Source organism: Cajanus cajan, chromosome 3 (assembly GCF_000230855.2).
Source record: "Cajanus cajan strain Asha chromosome 3, NIPB_CcT2T_4, whole genome shotgun sequence".
NCBI classification, from domain to species: domain Eukaryota; kingdom Viridiplantae; phylum Streptophyta; class Magnoliopsida; order Fabales; family Fabaceae; genus Cajanus; species Cajanus cajan.
Window position 1 is genome coordinate 831,443 of NC_138519.1, and position 21,032 is coordinate 852,474.

A 21,032-nucleotide genomic window follows, 5' to 3' on the forward strand; every position below is an offset into this window, starting at 1 on the left:
AATTAAGTTTGCAATTACATGAGTATTTACAAAAAAAACACAAACAAATGGGTCAAGCTCAATAAACCCTTTAGACTCCACATACTCAACAATGATTTGACATAAAAGATTTTGTTCATATGTTAGTGAAAGTATATAAAGTTACAACCGAAGAATGGCTCGAAAAGATTTTGATCATCGATCGATGGCCTTGTATACTTAAGGTGTACATAAACCACTTAAAAACTTTCTCTTTGTTTTCTTCATTCAGTTGTAGCTCCTTTTCCTCTATATTTGTATCTGATAGCCCAAAACAAGTAATGTAGGAAATTCAACACACTAAGCACACACATAAGCCAGTAAAATCTCTCTAGGCGATAGTGGTTAAGGTTGGTCCCAGATAGCCACGGTTTATGGGAGGCAATACTAGTTACCCAATTTACTATTGATACAATTGCCGAACTTAGGTAGTACCCAAAAGCCACAGAGACCCAAGAAAATGATGAAGCCAAAGATCTCATCCTAGTTGGTGCCTCTGTGAAGAAAAATTCCATCACCCCAGCTAGCGTGAAAAGATCAGAAGAACCAAGGAATAAGAATTGGAGAGCAATCCAAAAAAATGTGATGGGTAGTGGCTTAGTTGCATCATCTCTAAGGCCGGAGTGAATGGCCACCCTTTTCCTCTTTTCTTCAACAATTGCTGCCACTGCCATGGAAATTATAGAGAGGACTAATCCAATTCCAATTCGTTGGAGATGAGTGATGCCCATTTCTGTTTTTGTTAATTTTCTTGCAAATGGAATAATGACGTGGTCATAAATTGGTGCCAAAATCAAGATAAAGACCAGTGGAAAAACTGATAAGGAGGCTGGTGGCACCGTGAAGGAACCGATTTTGGTGTTCATTGTTGCAGCTTGTTCAATAGAGAAAGTGGATAGCTGAGCCACGCAACAATTTAGCATAATGGTGCAAGCAAATATGGGTAGTCCTTTCAACAGTATCTTCACATCTTCTACTTGCTCGACAGTGCATTTCATTGATGAATATTTCGGGTTGCTCTCAATTGCTTTATTGAGAAATTTTAGGGTATTGGTTGGGGCTTCAATGACCCTACTTTCTACGGCATTTTCTTCTACTACAACATTGCTAGAATTTTTCTTGAGGTTGATGTTAAGCATAGCAGAAACTAGTACCTGTTGATAGATAAAGGAAGCATACAGGCGTCTGAGTGAGGATAGTTACGTGGATATCTAATTCAACATCTTTCTAGCTTCAATTATTAAAAGTAATAGAAACCCTTTAATAAGTATTTATAGCAGAAGAAAATTATAAAATGAAGTTTCTCCAATTAGTTTAAACTAGTTTATCAGTCTGTTTGAGTAAAATTCCTCATAAATAGTTTTAAAAAGAAAAATAGAAAAATAGAAAATGAAATAAACTTTTTCATAAACTAAAATCAGTTTAATTTTATAGAATTCTTCTTTTATTAATTTCTTCAAAATATTATATTTAACTAAGTATAAGCTAGTTTTAATTTATTATTAAATATACTAATTTTAGAATTTTCTTCCTTTTTTTATGCTATAGTTACTTTCGGAGAAATTTATCCAAATAAATAAAATATATATGTTAAACATATATATATATATGTATATATATAACTGTTGGATAAATTAAATTAGATAGCTTATATAAAAAATTATATTACAAAACTTTATTTTAAGTTAGCAAGAAATTTTATCCTCTTATTAAAAAAAAACTTATCCAAACATAGAAAGTGTTTCTTTTAAATTTTTCTTGATAAAAGCTACTTTAATTTTAACACAGTTTTTTTCAAAGTTATTTGGTCCACTTTACAACTAAGCACGTAATGGAAACAACAAATCATAGTTATTATTACCTTAAAAATGGTTGTAAGCGGACTTCCGGAAGGGATCTTGCTTCTGTAGGTAATAGAGCCTCCCAAGATGATTAGAAACGACACAGATATGCTTATAGTAGAGATTACGAGACCCCATTCCCATCCTTTATTGTCTTCAACCCACACCACAAATGTAACTGCAACAAGGGCACCACTTGACAAGCAAAAGACAAAGTAGTTGAAGAAGGTTGATCGTTGCTGCCTTCCAGATGGGGTGTTCCCATCTAATTGTTGAGCACCATGTGGTGGCAATGACCCCTTACACCCTCCAACTCCAAGAGCCACCAAATAAAGTCCTAAAAACAACATTGCTGCATTTCCACCACTAACTTCATGGCATAGGGTGGTGGCTGAGTCACATTTTGGTGGCTGCAGTGAAGGTGATCGAGCTTGTATTGTGAGCACAACCAATCCCTGCAACACAAGTTCCCATTCCCTAGTCATATTGTACATTTGTGCAAAATAATTTAGTTGACTGAGAATATTGTACATTCTTTTCATTTGTTTATTTTAATTTCTATTGTGTTAAAATGGGGCATAAGAAACTGCAACAAAATATTATCTCGGTTATGGATGAATTCAAATTGCAACGCACATAAGACAAATTAAGTACTGACTTTTCGACATTAATGTTTATTACACTTCAGTTTATATATTCACTAGAAAACAACCTGTTCTGCTCTCTCTTTTAAGGGAGGTGATATTTTATATGAAATTAGACCATGATCGGTGCTATGAAGAGATGAACCATGAAGGAAGTATTTTATTTGTATGTTTAAGCAAATATGTGTTATCAATTTCTTTTTAAATTTTTGTGGAGGGTGCATACCAGGAATTCAATAAGTGCACTTATGAGGTAGATGTGATAAGTGGTGAAAAGAGCATCAGATAAGAAACCTCCAAGCAGGCCAAGGAAGAAGGCCGTTCCCATGAAAGTTGTGACATTGTTGGCTGATTTGGAAAGAGACATGTGCATGTGCTCGTTCAAATACAACACCAAATTGCTTGAATTGGCTATGTATGCCAGATTCTCAAATATCTCCGCCACTGCACAAACACAATTTGAAATTAGTGCCACGTATAATTCATATCTAGCTATCATCATTCATCATGTACATATATGAAGCAAACAACCACTTGGATTGGTTTTAACTATGATTCAAATTCTCCGGATCACTACTGTAGACGTGACATTTAATGTTGGTTATTTTGGACTTTTTAATAAGTTGGTTCTAAATCTGTCATAAATACATGAACAAGCTCATAATACATGCATAGACAAAAGTAATTATTTAAGTTTATGTGTATGTATATAGATATTTTAAACTATTGAGTCATACATATTGAGGGGGGACTCAGGATACAGACCTAAAATGAGGGAAGCTGCAAGCATGCCACCATGGCGGCCTCTGAGAGCTGGCTTGTTCCTCCAATTAACGTATCCTTCCCATGTGGTTATCTGGTTTCGTTCTGATTCCTACACAAGAGAATTACAAAGAAAGTGTGAGTTAAATTAAACTATAGATGGAGCATTGAGTGAGAAAAATTAATTAGCAAGAAGAAAGGGAACTGGGTGACGAGAGCCATGGGTTGAGGAAAGCAAACCCACCATAACCCTCTCTCTCTTTGTCTGAAACTTTGATATAGTTAGCCAAGAAAAACAACGGTGGTTGGTGAGTATTTAAAGAGAGTGGAAGCTTAGGTGTAACTTGGGATAAATGTTATAGCGAGGGCTCTAAATTGTGATCCGCAGACACGTGTTAGGACAACAATATTATTGTTGTGATGTTTTTAGCAATAGTAACACCCCGTAATGGTGAAATAGTTTTAAATTAGACGAAATTTCATAATGTAACAATAACGCAACTACAACATAATCACAATTGATCCATAACTATTTTATTTCACTTGTTTCTCCTAAAAACAAAATTGTTTCAAGTTTTAATTTTTTAATCTAATAAATGTGATCACTTGGGATGTTAAGAGAGAAGGAGGAAACTAATGATTGATTAGAGTGTTAGGATAATACATAATGCATTTTAGAAAAGGTTAAAAGAGGTGTGAAATAAAAATTTGTGAAAGTACTATTTAATTATATTTTTGTAATATAGAATTATTTGTTTGTGTTTCATGCAAATATATAATAATTTTTTACCATAATTTTCTTTGTAGCAACTTGAATAGCCATAACTACGGTGGCTGTAATTGCAATCTAGAACGATAAGACTTTTATGCAATGAATAATCATACATGAATAATAATTTATTCACCAATTTTTACTATATTAATTTTTTTGTCTCTATCTCCCTACTATAAATAAATATAATAAATGAAGTTATAGATCATGATAGAAATAAAAAATGTTGTTGTATGAAATTGTTGTAAAAATATCATTTTTCCTATACAATTATTAAAAATGTTATTCTTTATGTCTTATAATAATTGTCAATTTATAGTTTTTCATATTCACCAAAAAATAATAATAAATAAATGAAAGTGGCAATAATAATTTAATAAAATTATTTTCAATATAAAATGACATTTATTCTAAGACATATTTTTTATTTCTTACACTATACTGTATGGAAGAAGAGAGTGATTAGTTGACTTTATTTCTTTTTAAGAAAGAGTACTTTCTCTAAACAAAAATAAGTGTCATGCTACGTTTCGAATGGAATATTAATTACCTTATTTTCATGTATAATTCTCACAATATTCTATAGAAAATTTTATTGTATTCAATCATTTTTAGTAAACAAAACTAATTACAATGTTAATTTTATAAAATTACTAGTATCTTTTTCAACTATTTATTATTTTTTTTGTCTATATAAAACAACTTAAAACATCACTTATTATGGGATGGAGTTAATGATTATTATGCACACTAAAGTTCTAAAAGAAAATTTTAACTCAATTGATTGATCAAGATGCATGAATTTTTACAATTCGTCTTGATTTTGTGTTTGATTCTCACATACGAAAAAAAAAGTGCTAGAATTCTCTGTCTAGTATGTAGCTATGAAATTATTAACAATATTAATTAGTTGAATTTATTTCTTATGGAGTCTTATTGTAACACTCCAAAATTTTCTAAATAAATTAATAATAGTTTTAATTAATTAAGAGATTTTATAGATAAAAATATTTTTAGAAATGAAATATAAAAATTTTGAAATTATTATATTTGAAGAGATATGTTTATCTATTGTATTTATCTATATGTTTTAAATAATTAAAGAATAGAGAGTAATTGTGATTAGTTATTTCACTAATGGATTAAAACGCATGTGAGGAGGTTTTATAAGGGGTTAAAGTGAAATTAGGTTTTTATATATAATGTTGAAAATCATTATATATAGAGATTTGCACCCTACTTTTTAGCATTCATGAAGTACTACAAGAAAATGATGATTTTGCGATAGTTATATGACCTATAATGCAACGGTTAAAATTGCCGTAAAGACACAATTGTGACGGTTCACCAACCGTCGCAAAAATGTCCGTCACGAGGGAATTTTGCGACGGTTACTGAAACCGTTGTACAAACCGTCGCAAAATTGGAATTGCGACCCTTACAACACCTGTCGCACCAACTACCTCTAAATCAGTCGCTAAATATTTATTTTTTATTTTATTAAATTTTTTAGACGTCTCAAATTCGGTTGTTATTCTTCTCAAGGATTCTATTTCACAATACTTCATTTTTTAGCATGTTTTGTCCTTACTTACACAGTTTCTGGGAAACTTTCCAGAAGGTCACCCATCCCTGTATTACTCCAAGTCAAACACACTTAACTGTGGAGTTCTGATGAGATAAGCTACAGAAAAGCATATACATGTTGTCAGTATAAGTAGTACAAATTAATTCATCATTTAAGTCATTCTCAACTATACAATCTCATACTTATACTATCTTTGGACCCCTCTCATTCCGGTGTGTCCAAATCGTTATAAATATATAATAATTATATTACTAATAATAATTATATTATATTTAATTAATCTTTATTTATATATATACTTACTTTTATAATTAACAATCTACTTATTTCTATTTAAAATTAATATTATGATATAATTTAAATTATTTATTATAAATTTAAAAGTTTAAATAATAATTTATATATTTTAAAATGAGAAAGGTTATAATAACACTGGTGTAACTTTTACTAAGTATTACACCGCTTAATAATCTTATACTAAATGTGAATTTTGTAAATCCAACCGTTGGATTGAAAGTTCATATCACTTTATATGTTTATATCAAATTTTGTTAAAATTAAACAACTTGAAGGTAATCAAAGTGTTCATATTTTAGTATATTTTGAAATATATATATTAGGTCATTTTTTTTCTCAAGAATGAAGTATCAAATTATCTTGAATTAATATAAAATTTTGTATATATGATCTAAGAGTAAAGAACTTTCAATCTAACGATTGAATTTATAAAATTCACATTTAATATAAAGTTATTGAGCGGTGTAAGTAAAAGTTACACTGGTGTTATTATAACCTTTCTCTTTTAAAATATTATTTTTATAAATTAAATTTTAACATTTAAATAAATTATTAATTAACTTAATTTATTTATTGATCTTAAATCTAAGATATAAAATTTAAAAAGTGTATTTATCCTTGTTTTATTTTCTAATCAATTTTTCTATATTAATTATTAGTAAAATTTAATAACTTTAATTTAATAATTGGATCGATAAAATTTAACTTATACCATGAGTTATTGAGCAGAGTAACTTTATTAAGAGTTACTTTGTGAGTCATTTGATTTCTCCTCCTCTCTCTCTCTCTTTCTCTCTCTCTCTCTCTCTCTATATATATATATATATATAATTTTTTTATGATAATTGTGTATCTTATATTAAACAAAATATATATAAAATTGTTAATAAAATATAAGTTTATTAAGATAATATAATACTTCCAAAAGAAATATTATTTTTGGTCTAATCTACTATTAAATGTATTTTTAATCCTAAACTTTATCAAATTTCACCGTGATTTTTGAAAAAAATAATATTTAGTTTGTACCAAAAATAACTTTTAAATTCTAATTAAATAGGGGTTATATATATGTTGTGTGTGTGTGTATTATATTCAAACCTAGAAGTGATTTTTAAGTTATTATTTGTGAAAAGATAATTAATTTATCAAATATCTCATATTTAATTAAATATTAAAATAATAAATTTCATAAATTATTTATTATTTTTCAATATTCTCGATTTAATACACAATTAAGATGTATTATTAATTTCACTAGCACATAAAAAAAATGTAACATATATTTTTTTTTTAATTTTTAGCTTCCTAGGATTAACATAACACTTTTTTATTCTAAAATAATTTAAAAGATAGAGAAACAAAATTAATATAGTATATTAAAATATTTTTTCCTTTTTAACATTTCTAAATGTAATTACATGTCATTATTATTTTATTTTTTATTTTTTATTGAAAGTAAAATTATATAATTTTGGAGTGTGCATGACTTTGTGTGAATTTTTATTTCAATTTTTGTCTTGTAAATTGCGACGGTTAGGAGGAACTGTCGCAATTTTGAAAATTTTGCGACGGTTGGTAGAAACTGTCGTATGAAGGGTCGCAATATCAAAGAGACGACGGTTTCAGCATAACCGTCGCAATTCATCATTTTCCTTGTAGTGAAAGTAAGGGGGAGTGAATAGTCTCTCTCTAGGTATGACATATCTTTAGGGTAGTGAGATTAATTGACTCTCAATCACTTTTCGGTTGTGAATGTTGTATGAGGGAAAAATCCCAAATTGTGTGATTGTAACCTATAATTTTTTGTTCTATGTTCTTCTTATATGCCTTATTTGTAGTAATCAATAAGTAGTTGTGTTTAATATTTTATAATTGCATGAAATCATGAATCTATGAGTATTTTTGATTCTTGTGAGAACTCTAGGGATATAGTAAAATGAATTAGTAAGGAGTCTTGTAATGCATCAATGCAATTATGATTATACCTTATATTTATCGATGGACAAACTTAGTATTTGCATCCTATCCCTAACCCAAAATTGATCTATCTACTATTTCTTGTATAATTCATTGCAGAATAAATCGGAGCTAAGATAATTTTGAAGATCATTATATATAGAGATTTGCACCCTACTTTTTAGCATTCATGAAGGTAAGGGGGAGTGAATAGTCTCACTCTAGGTATGACATATCTTTAGGGTAATGAGATTGATTCCCAATCTCTTTTCGGTTGTGTATGTTGTATGAGGGAAAAATCCCAAATTGTGATTGCAACCTATAATTTTGTGTTCTATGTTCTTCTTATATGCCTTATTTGTAGTAATTGATAAGTAGTTTTGTGTTTAATATTTTATAATTGCATGAAATCATGAATCTATGAGTACTTGTGATTCTTGTGAGAACCCTAGGGATATAGTAAAATGAATTAGTAAACAGTCTTGTAATGCATCAATGCAATATTATGATTACACCTTGTATATATTTATCAATGGAAACACTTAGTATTTGCATCTTATTCCTAACCCAAAATTGATTTGTCTAATATTTCTTGTATAATTCATTGCAGAATAAATCGGAGCTAAGACAATTTTGAAGTACCACATAATGATCACATCCCCGAGAATCACCTTGGTTTCTAATGATGTTCATCTCATGTTTGGTCCACTTTATTTCCTTACATGTATTCCTTAGTGTTTGTCTACCTCTTCAGATGTTGTCCAGATCTACTGACTCGTCCATCAACTCCCCAAGCTACTTAGGGCCTCCAACCATTGGTAACCTTAATTACCATCAATTTTTGGTTCCTCAAGCCAAGTGTTCTCAAAGTGAAAGGAATGGTTCCAAGTATTTGGAATGTTTTCCATAATTTTAAGCCAAATAAGATTATGATATCACGAAGTCATATATGATACTATTAGATAAGATACAGTCTAAGAAGAGGGGTCTCCAACTTGATGTAACCATAGCATGATCGAAACACTCCTCTATCATGTCCTCCAATAATCTACCTCTCGACCACGTATGTTGATAACCCTCTAATTGAAGGTCCTCTAAAAACATAATCTAAGGCAACATGTTATAAGTGCTTGTGGGTGCGATAAACACCCTCCCTTCTCACTCGCTAATGATAAGTCATTAAAGTCCACAAGAACATGCCATGAGAGATTAGAAAATGATGCTAGATGACATAACAAGTCATGAAAATAATTTCAATGATGTTTCGAGCATCCATAAAACCCCTTATGTGACACCATCTACCCCACATGTAACGATATTCAATGTAAATGGCTTACTGACTTAAACTAGATTCATGCATAAAAATCAATTGAGAAAAATCAAGGTTGGTAAAGGATACCACATAACAAACTCCTCCTATTAATACATAAATAAAACTTCAAAGTAAAACATAGCTAGTAGTCGAACATCATGTCCTAGAAAATATATAACTTTAACAAGAAACAATCCAAATCTACGATCCAATGTTGCATATCCTATTAGAACACTTCCCAAAATAAGGACTAAGTCTCATTACTAGCATCATCACCTATAACAACATATATGAAGAACAACATAGAAACAAAACAGAGTGAGAAACATCTCACTTTGACTCACAACATGAAATAAGGTCGGATAGTCAAATACACAAAACATAACAGATACATCCTTAAAATGCATACATATGCAATTAAATATTCATAATAAGGTATTAATAAATCATTCATAACTATATTTATTCATCCCAATCACTCAATATAAAATCCATTCACACACAAGATACAATGGACACAAACTAAGATTTGCATGCATATGGTGCAAATCACAATATATATACAATCTATATATGTATCAATTTACTGATTTACCAATTTACGTGCATATGATACATGTCACACAGACACAATACTATATCATGTGTTCAATTTACATACTCAAACGATGATAAAAGATCATTAAGTCCCCAATTACACATAATGTGAAATTAGAAAAGCCTCCTAGCTAACGTAACAAGTCTTGTGAATAATTTCTTTGACGACGTTCTAAACACCCATAAAACCCTGTAAGTATCTATAAATTAATGTCTTTCTGCCAAGTCTCTGCGTTAATAAAGTTGGTTGCGAACAACGTTATAGTTACATCAATCTTGTTTTTCAACAACAAAGCAATCGTTACGTCTTCCTTCACGATCTACAGTGAACACATTCTTGAATCTTGAAAGAACCCTTGTGTCTTTGATACTCTTTCTTTATGCTAATGTTTCATACTTTAAGGATTTAGAAATTAAAAGTGATGTTGCAAGTCCTTATTCATATATAATTGAACTTTTCTAATTTTGTTACTTGATATCCAAAGTGTAACTACTCCTGTTTAAATTGTAATACAATGTTTTACAACAATTTCTCTCTTGTTGTGGTTTCTATTCCAATTTTGATGGAGTAGGTGGTTGTCAGGTTATATTGATTGATATGTTGGTTCTAAGCTTTGGATTTGCTCTGGTTGTCTTGGTTTTGGTTGGTGTTATATGGTTATATATATATATATATATATATATATGGGGAATGGTAATATACTCCCAGCTATTTTTTAGTAGGAGTATATTAGCAACCTACACCAAAATTTTAGGACAAAAAAATCACTCATTTCTTTTGATTTGGTTAATTCGTACAAAGGATATTACAGTAATTTAATTTAATTTTAAATGAAAATAAAATATTTTTTATCTCTTATTAATTTCATTCTCTAATTCATTTATTTTTTCTATTAATTAATTTTTATTTATTCAGTGAAAGAGGGGGGAGATATCATGAGAGATGAGAGAGAAATGAGTTAAAGAAGGAATTTAATAGGAGAGAGGTAATAAGTTAGAGAAAGAATTTAATAGGAAAAAGAAATGAGTTGGAGAAAGAATTTAATAGGAAAAAGAAATGAGTTGGAGAAAGAATTTAATAGAAGAGATAAATGACTTAGAGAATGAAATTAATAAGAGAGAGAAAATATTTTATTTTTATTTAAAATTAAATTAAATTACTATAATATCCTTTATACAAATTAAACAAATCAAAAGAAATGAGTGATTTTTTTGACATAAAATTTTGATGTAGGTTGCTAATATACTCCCACTAAAAAATAGGTAGGAGTATCATTCCCATAAACATACATACATATATATATATATATATATATATATATATATATATATATATATAGGAGGGTTCAAACGACACCGGTGTAACTTTTACTAAGTGTTACATCGCTCAATAAATTTATATTAAATGTGATTTTTAAAAAATCCAACCATTAGATTGAAAGTTCATATCACTTAGATCATATATATCAAATTTTGTTAAAATTGAACAACAACTTGAAGGTAATCAAAGTGTTCATATTTTAGTATATTTTGAAATGTATATATTACGTCAATTATATTTTATGAGAATGAAGTATCAAATCATCTTAGATTAATATAAAATTTGATATATATGATCTGAGTGATATGAACTTTCAATCTAACGATTGGATTTTCAAAATTTACATTTAATATAAAGTTATTAAACGGTGTAACACTTAGTAAAAGTTACATCAATGTCATTTGAAACCTTCTCATATATATATATATATATATATATATATATATATATATATATATATATATATATATATAGACATGGTTTATGTTTTAGTTTGTATTATTATTAATTTAAATATTTTATTAGTTAAATATTTTTTGTATATTGTTTTATTTTATTATAAACTTAAATGATTAAGTATTGTCATTAATAAATGATAAATAATTATATGATTATGGCTCAAACAACAATTTACTATATATACTATTTTTGAAATAATTAAATGTGATAATATAACTACTAAAAACTTGTGGTCTAAACACTTAAAAAATCATGGCCTAAACATTTAGAGTACAATAATTCTTTGTTGGAAAAACTGCAAAGGTCCACATTTTTTATAAAATGTGGTCTAAGCATATAACATGCATGATAACATTTAGAAAATCATGGCCTAAACGATTAGACAACACTTAAAGAGGTATACTATAAAATACTATGGTTGTTGCTTATTATATTTGGCCACAATCAAATATTTTGTGATCCTAAAAATATAAACACACAAAAAAAAGTGTGGTGTATCTCAATATTTAAACCCATGATTATTTTGTTTCCGTGACTGAAAACAAAAATCACGACTACTTAGAGCGTATTTAAAAAATCGTGATAATTTTGTGGCTTAAACTTTAACCCAACGTCTAACCACAATTTTTCTTTTAGCCTAAATTCAAAAATGTTGCAGTGACATTTTTATTGCAAGGCATTGTTGATCCGGTCAGTTGTATGTTAGTGCAAGTATATAAAGTTACAACAAGAATGGGTTGAAAATATAAGTATATAAAGTTACAACTGAAGAATGGGTTGAAAATATTTTGACCATATCAATGACCTTTTATACTTAAGACATTAAATTTAAACCACTTGAAGACTTCCCTTTCAATTTTTTCATTCAGTTGTAGTTCCTTTTCCTCTATATTTGTATCTAATAGCCCAAAACAGGTAGTGTAAGAAATTCAACACACTAAGCACACACATAAGCCAGTAAAACCTCTCTAAGTGATAGTGGTTAAGGTTGGCCCCAGATAGCCACGGTTTATGAGAGGCATTACCAGTGACTCTATTCACTATTGATACAATTGCTGAACTTAGGTAGTACCCAAAAGCCACAGAGACCCAAGAAAGTGATGAAGCCAAGGATCTCATCCTAGTTGGTGCCTCTGTGAAGAAAAATTCCAACATCCCAGCAAGGGTGAAAAGATCAGCAGAACCAAGGAACAAGAACTGGAGAGCAATCCAAAAAAATGTGATGGGTAATGGTTTGGTTGTATCTATGAGGCCGGAGTGAATGGCTACCTGTTTCCTCTTTACTTCAACAATTGCTGCCACTATCATAGAAATTATAGAGAGGACTAATCCAATTCCAATTCGTTGGAGATGAGTGATGCCCATTTCTGTTTTGGTTACTTTTCTTACAAATGGGATGATGATGTGGTCATAAATTGGTGCCAAAATCAAGATAAAGACCAATGGGAAAACTGATAAGGAGGCTGGTGGCACCGTGAAGGAACCAAGTTTGGTGTTCATTGTTGCAGCCTGTTCAATAGAGAAAGTGGATAGCTGAGCCACGCAGCAATTTAGCATAATGGTGCAAACAAATATGGGTAGTCCTTTTAACACTATCTTCACATCTTCTACTTCCTCCACAGTGCATTTCATTGCTAAACACTGTGTGTTGTTTTCAATTGCTTTATTGAGAAATTTTAAGGTATTGGTTGGAGCTTCAGTCCCCTTGTTTTCTACGGCATATTCTTCCACCATAATATTACTAGAATTTCTCCTGAAGCAACCGTTAAGTGTAGCAGCAACTAGTACCTGCTTGTAAAAAAAAGAAGCATATTTGCTAGAATTGCATTAGTTGATTTTAACTTAATTAAGAAATTTTGCCTTCTTATTTTCTACTAAATGTTACTTTATTAAAAAAAATCTTATCCAAATATAGAAAGTCTTTCTTTAAGAATTTTCACGATAAAAGCTACTTTACTTTAAAAAGACTTTTTTTCAAAAGTTATTTAGTCCACCTTATAACTAAGCACAAAACTGAAAACAAACAAAACTTCATAGTTATTACCTTCAAAATAGTTGTAAGTGGACTTCTAGAAGGGATCTTGCTTCTGTAGGTAGTTGAGCCTGCCAAAAATATTAGGAAAGATACAGATATGCTTATAGTAGAGATTATAAAACCCCATTCCCACCCTTTGTTATCTTCAACCCACACCACAAATGTAACTGCAATAAGGCCACCAGTTGACAAGCAAAACACAAAGTAGTTGAAGAAGGTTGATCGTTGCTTCCTTCCAGATGGGGTGTTCTCATCTAATTGTTGAGCACCATGTGATGGTAATGACCCCTTACACCCTCCAATTCCAAGAGCCACCAAATAAAGTCCTGCATACAAAATTGCTGCTTTTCCACCACTAACTTCATGGCATAGGGTGGTGGCTGAGTCACATTTTGGTGGCTGCAGTGAAGGTGAACGAGCTTGTATAGTGAGCACAACTAATCCCTGCAACACAAGTTCCCATTCCCTTAGTCATTTTGTACAATTGTGCAAAATAATTAAGTATAATAAGAATATTGTACATTCTTTTCATTTGTTTATTTTAATTTATAGTGTTAACTGCAACAAAATATTATCTGGGTTATCAACGAATTAAAATGACAATGCACATATAAGACAAATAAGTACCGACTTTTGGACATCAATTTTTGTAATTGTAACACTTCATTTTATATATTCACTAGAAAACAACCTGTTTTGCTCTCTCTTTTAAGTGAGATGATGATTTGTATGAAATTAGAGCATGATCGGTGCGATGAAAAGATGAACCATGAAGGAAGCATTTTATTTGTATGTTTCAATAACTATGTATTATCGATTCCTTTTTTATTTTTGTAATAAAAAATTAATATATATTATTAAAAATATTATAGTAATTAATATAAGCTTATTCATTAATAAAAAAAATAACTAAATGCACTTACTTTATTTTAACTAAAATATTTCATATATCATTTGATTAAAATGATTTTTTAATTTGTTAATTTATCATTTTATAAAAGGTATTAGAAACAAAATAAGTTATTAGCGAATGAAAGAGATATTATTAATTGAAGAACGCATATTAATTTAAACAATGGATGATAGTATAATCTATACCAATTACCACATTCATTTGTGTTAAATTTAATCTGTTGTGATACATGAATAAATTATGTATACAACAAACATTTTCTATTATTTTGAAAGAGAAATAGATTTAAAAAGGAAATATTAACATTAGCATCTTAATAATGAAGTTATAAATTATTCAAAAAAAATAATATATTTTAATATATTAACTAATATATATAAATTTTTAAATAATTCTGTACTTTATTTTTATAAGATACATATGCCATAAAAGACAAAGAAGAATACACTCATCAATTACTACAAATTCTCCTTAATCCTATAAATTAGTCATTAATTTTAGTTTTTATTCGTAAAATAATAATACTTAATAATAAAAAAATTAGTACGTGATTTTCATAACCGTACTAAGAGAAATTTTAAGAATTTATAACTTTTAGAAGTTTGAAATTTTAAGAAAACATTTACAATAGTTTTAAATAATTCAGTTTTGTAAATTAAAATTTAATTATTTCATTAACCCCACCTATTTCCTATTTCTAGAAAACATTTATGACATTTTTAAAATTTAAAATTTCAACGAAACATTTATAGAATTTTTTAAATAATTAAAATTATTATAAAATTATAATAAAAATATTAGTTTCTCACATTTGATTTATTATAGAAAAAATACCATTCATAAGAAACATGATTTCTTGAAATACTTTTTATACAACTTTTCCAATAAATTGTTCCCATGGAGTAAATAAGATCTAACATTCTGGAAAAATTGGATGTTTTATTACAGTAAAAATGTTACATTAATGAAGTAAAAGCTATAAATCCTAAAAATATTATGTTGCTTTAATTTGCATAATTGTAAAAATCTTTGATTTTCAATTAATATTTATGAACATTCACAAAAATATATAATCAACCAATTAGATTTAATCATTTCCAACATATTGATTCCCAAGATTTTTTATTTTCAGGAACTATTATTCCAGGGCATAAAAAAAATTTCTTCCAGACTAATTTTTTTTTTCTTGAATGAAAAAGGGAGAGATAAAAGGAAAATTTATGCAGAATTAAATTATAAAAATAGAAGTGTATCAAATAATTATATATATATATATATATATATTTATTTATTTATTGTTTGAATGTTTTTTTTCTTAGTATGATTTCAACTAATGTGTGTATATAAATTTTGGGGGCCAAGGCCACCCCTGCATTACAAGTAGATTCGTCCTTGCGATTTGCATTTGTGTGTTATTTAGTAAGAAAAAGAATATGTAAGGAAAGATTTTTTTTTAATATAGTAAAACAAAACAAAAATCGTGTATATATATATAAAAGTTATCTTATTTCTTTATTTCTTTCTCCTGTATTTTGAGAGATTGTAATTTTTATGGTATATTTCTTCTATTCTAATACAGTACTTTTCAATAGAAGGAAGGAAACGTATGCAGTTTGCCCATCCATCTATATACATGAACTATATATATATATATATATATAAAAGTTATCTTATTTCCTTATTTCTTTCTCCCTATATTTTGAGAAATTGTAATTTTTATGGCATATTTCTTCTATTCTGATACAGTACTTTACAATAGAAAGGAAGGAAACGTATGCAGTTTTCCCATCCATCTATATACATGAACTCCGATCGCTTATGAAACATGCCATTAATTACTGTATTTCAGTTTTCTATGCAGTTTTTGAAAGACGCTTGCTCTCAAAGGAACTTAATATAATACTAATCAAATTTCAACCTCTTCTCCCCCTCTCAACCGAGAATCATAGAACAATGGGCAAGGGAAATAAAAAGGCATCAATAATCAATAATAATTACGTAACAGCCGATTTGGAAGTGTGTGAGAGAAATTAAAGTCATATATTAATTCACAAGTGATCTCAGACATAGATACGGTGGTGGAGCTAGGGTGCATACCAGGAGTTCAATCACTGCACTTATGAGGTAGATGTGATAAGTGGTGAAAAGAGCATCAGATAAGAAACCTCCAAGCAGACCAAGGAAGAACGCCGTTCCCATGAAATTTGTGACACTGTTGGCTGATTTGGAAAGGGACATGTGCATGTGCTGGTTCAAATACAACACCAAATTGCTTGCATTGGCTATATATGCCAGATTCTCAAATATTTCCGCCACTTCACAAACACAATTTCAAATTAGTGCTACCTATGATTCATAACTATCGTCAATCTCATATACATATATGAAGTAAACAACCACTTGCACTGGTTTTAACTCCGATTCAAATTCTCCGGATCACTACCGTAGACGTGACTTTTAATGTTGGTTATCTTAGACTTTTTAAATTAATTCTAAACCCATCATAGATCTTACCACAAGCTCATAATACATTTACATAAATAATTATTTAAGTATATGTATGTGTATATAAATATATCATACTATTGAGATATATATATATAACTCAATAGTGTGATATATTTATATATATATATATAGATAGAATGAATGTAGGATTTGGGACAGACCTAAAACGAAGGAAGCAGCAAACATGCCACCATGACTGCTTCTGAGAGCTGGCTTGTTCCTCCAATTAACATATCCTTCCCATGTGGTTATCTGGTTTCGTTCTAATTCCTATACAAGAGAATTAGAAAGAAAGTGTGAATTAAATTAAACGATAAATGAAGTACAGAGTGGTAAAAGTTAATTAACGAGAAGAAAGGGAAGTAGAAGACAAGAGAAGAGAGCAAGGGAAGAGGAAATCGAACTCACCATAATTCTCTCGTCTTTTCGGGTTTGGAATTGTGAGATAGTTAGGCAAGAAAAAGAGAGATGGTTGGTGAGTATTTAAAGAGAGTGAAGCATAGGTGCAACTTGGGCAAAATGGACTAACCAATGTTCTAAATTGTGATGTTTTTTTTTTTTTTTTTTTTCAACGGTAATGTTCCTGCAATTGTGATGCATGTGATCGTTAATCACACGAAATTCCACAATAGCAATGACTCACAATAGTTAACTTTTTAATCTAAAATTAATTATTTTATTTTTATGTATATTTTTTGTAATATTTTTTAAAAATTATTATCGTATTTAAAATGTTAATTTTGTATATTATTATTATTTTATTTATTTATTATTTTTTTATTTGTATAAAACAATTTAGGACAATTCTTATTATAAAATAAAAAGAGTAATGATTATTATACATACCAAAACTTATTAAAAGATAAATTTAATTCGATTGGTCAAGATGCATGAATTATTTTAACTTGCTTGTATTTGATTCTCACATATAAATGAAATAAAAATACAGATTTTGATGATTCTCACATATAAATGAAAAAAAAAATACATACTAGAATTCTCCATCTAGTTAATTATTTAATTATTAACAATATTAATTAGTTAAGTTCCTTTTGAAAAGAGTGATGATTATTAATTATTATACATATTATATTAGAAAATGTTATATATAATGATATATAAAAAATATTAATATAAATATGATATATGTAATTATAAATCTATTTGATATATAATTAATTACATAAATTTTAGTGTTGATGATTTTAAATGAAATTCAACAATATATATTATATGTCATTATAATTAATATTTATACTTTTTAACAATATATCAACATCTATTATATTATAGTGTATGTAAAAATAATTTTTAGTGACAAATATACATGTCGCTATGTATAGAAAGAAATATGTCATTTTATAAGACAAAATTTTTATATTACCACTTCCTCCGTACCATAAATAAGTGTTATGTCAAAACAAAAAAATAAGCTTCACAATACGTGTTAAATTATCTTTTCAATGTAGTATTAATCATCTTTTTTATTTTATCTATACTCATAATAATATTTTTTGAAAAGTGGTTGTTGTGTTCTATCGTTTCTAACAAAGAGGTTAATCATAGGATAAATTATGTAAAATCATTTTTCTTTTTCATCATTTTATTATTTTCTTTATATGTGTAAAAATAATTTAAGATGACGTTGATGAAGGGAGTGAAATTTTCCATTCCACATGCAATTTATTAACAATATTAATTAGTTGAACTTATATTCTTTTGAAAAAGAGTAATAATTATTACATATAACAAAACATGATTAGGAGCTACATGTATAAAATTGATTTTTTTAAAAGTAAATAACTATTATTAAATATCTACTAAAGGTGGTTAGTGAAGTTCTTTAATAAACATTAGTCATCAACAAAACTAGTAAATAATTTTTAATCTTTTATTAATTTTTCACTATATATATTAGTCATCAGAATTAAGTCTTCTTAATTTTATAATGATGTATGGTAATAAGTGATGATTGATTATACTACTAATATTTAAGTGACTTCTTAGTAGATGTCAAATCATATGGCGAAGGATAGGTACACATACTAAGATATTTAATTCAATCTTCAATTTATAGCGGGTCAATGGACTGACCAAAGGTTGAGACTCATTTTATCATCCCTACATATAGTACATATAATTTCTTCTCATCACTCATATACCCACAGGACTACCAAATCATTTGTCCACATAATTGTCTAATAGTAGCAATTACTAGAGCAAATAAAAAAATGATACATTTCATATGATTTGACATTTAATTCACAGCTATGCAAATATGTATATTCTAATGACTCCTCATTTATTAACACACATTATCAAGAAAACTTAATCCCTAGAAAGTAATTTATATGATAAAAAATGGATGAAAGATTAAAAATTGACAAAAAAAAAATTACTAAAACTAAAAATTAAATTCTAAAAAGATTAGAAAATAAAATCGCATTTAATATTGTTCACTCTTATTAAATTTATCTTTACCCATTTTTGAAATAAAGCTAACATATATATATATATATATATATATATATATATATATGAGGAGGGTTCAAACGACACCGGTGTAACTTTTACTAAGTGTTACACCGCTCAATAACTTTATATTAAATGTGAATTTTGAAAATTCAACCGTTAGATTGAAAGTTCATATCTCATAGATCATATATGTCAAATTTTGTTAAAATTGAACAACAACTTGAAGGTAATCAAAGTGTTCATATTTTAGTATATTTTAAAACGTATATATTACGTCAATTTTCTTTTATAAGAATGAAGTATCAAATCACCTTAAATTAATATAAAATTTGATATATATGATCTAAGAGATATGAACTTTTAATCTAACGGTTGAATTTTTAAAATTCACATTTAATATAAAGTTATTGAGCGGTGTAACACTTAGTAAAAGTTACACCGGTGTCGTTTGAACCCTCGTCTATATATAAATTACGAGAAAATAAATTACGAGAAAAAATACATAATAAGTAGATATTAAAAATAAAATAAAATAATAATAAATACATAGACATTATACGAAATTAATTTTCATCATTATTATTTCTGAAACGTTTCCAAATATGTTCAATAAGATTTGCTTGAAATCTGGTAAGGAACGGTTGCTTGAGGAAGCAACTCTCTTTCTTCTTCAAGCAACTCATGTTGTCACATTAGAGTCCTCCAATGGTAAGAAACAGGGGCTTGAGTTGTTTTATGAGACAAGCAACTCTCATTGGAGTTGCTCTAAGATCTAAAAGTAAAGAATTTTCAATCTAATAGTTGAATTTATAAAATTCACATTTAATATAAAATCATATAGCGATGTAATACTTAATAAAAGTTACACCGATGTTGTTTAAATTTCTCTGTCTGTCTCTATATATATATAATTTTGAACTATATATAATATAATATAATATTTATATTTATATTTTAATAAAATATAATAATATCTATTAATAATAATAAGTTTACACGAATAGAAAAGTATCAAATTATTATAATATAAACTATAAAAATAAAGATATTGAAAATTAAAAATTAACATAAATAATTAAATTATTTATGAAAGATATATTAAAAATAAGTTATTATAATTTATATTTTTTTACTAAATATTATCAACCGATAAAATAAATTATGATATAAATTAAAATTTTAAAATAAATTCATTAATTTATTAAATTGATATCAACTCAAACAATCAATATTTATACTAAAAAAAAATTAAAATAAATATATTGTATTATTACGATGTTTTAAAAAAAAAATACAATACCCATTATTAAATAAGAGTGACAAAGAGTATTATTATGAGCAACTGATTATACTAACTTATTATTATTATTATTATTATTATTATTATTATTATTATTATTATTATTATTATTATTATTATTATTATTATTATTATTATTATCGAGTCTAGTTATATTACGGATAAAAAAAACATAAAATTTATTATCCAACCTGTATAATATTGAGTTTTGGTTAAATTAAATTGAGTTTA

At 27.7% G+C, this 21,032-nt stretch overlaps 2 protein-coding genes across 2 annotated transcripts; both read right to left on the minus strand.

The window, feature by feature from the left end:
- Positions 1 to 62: 62 nt before the first annotated feature.
- Positions 63 to 3,308, minus strand: LOC109806235 (protein NRT1/ PTR FAMILY 4.6-like). The gene is made up of 4 exons (XM_020368608.2): positions 3,269 to 3,308; positions 2,730 to 2,947; positions 1,880 to 2,314; positions 63 to 1,172 (listed from the first exon to the last, which is right to left on the minus strand). Exons 1-4 carry the CDS (start codon positions 3,291 to 3,293, stop codon positions 243 to 245), a joined length of 1,608 nt encoding a protein of 535 aa, XP_020224197.1. The 5' UTR covers positions 3,294 to 3,308; the 3' UTR covers positions 63 to 242.
- An 8,761-nt stretch (positions 3,309 to 12,069) lies between these two features.
- LOC109806493 (protein NRT1/ PTR FAMILY 4.6) lies at positions 12,070 to 17,724 on the minus strand. Its single transcript, XM_020368916.3, has 5 exons — positions 17,435 to 17,724; positions 17,188 to 17,296; positions 16,616 to 16,833; positions 13,615 to 14,049; positions 12,070 to 13,358 (listed from the first exon to the last, which is right to left on the minus strand). The coding sequence occupies exons 1-5, from the start codon at positions 17,435 to 17,437 to the stop codon at positions 12,432 to 12,434; spliced, it is 1,692 nt and encodes a 563-aa protein (XP_020224505.1). The 5' UTR covers positions 17,438 to 17,724; the 3' UTR covers positions 12,070 to 12,431.
- Positions 17,725 to 21,032: the final 3,308 nt, after the last annotated feature.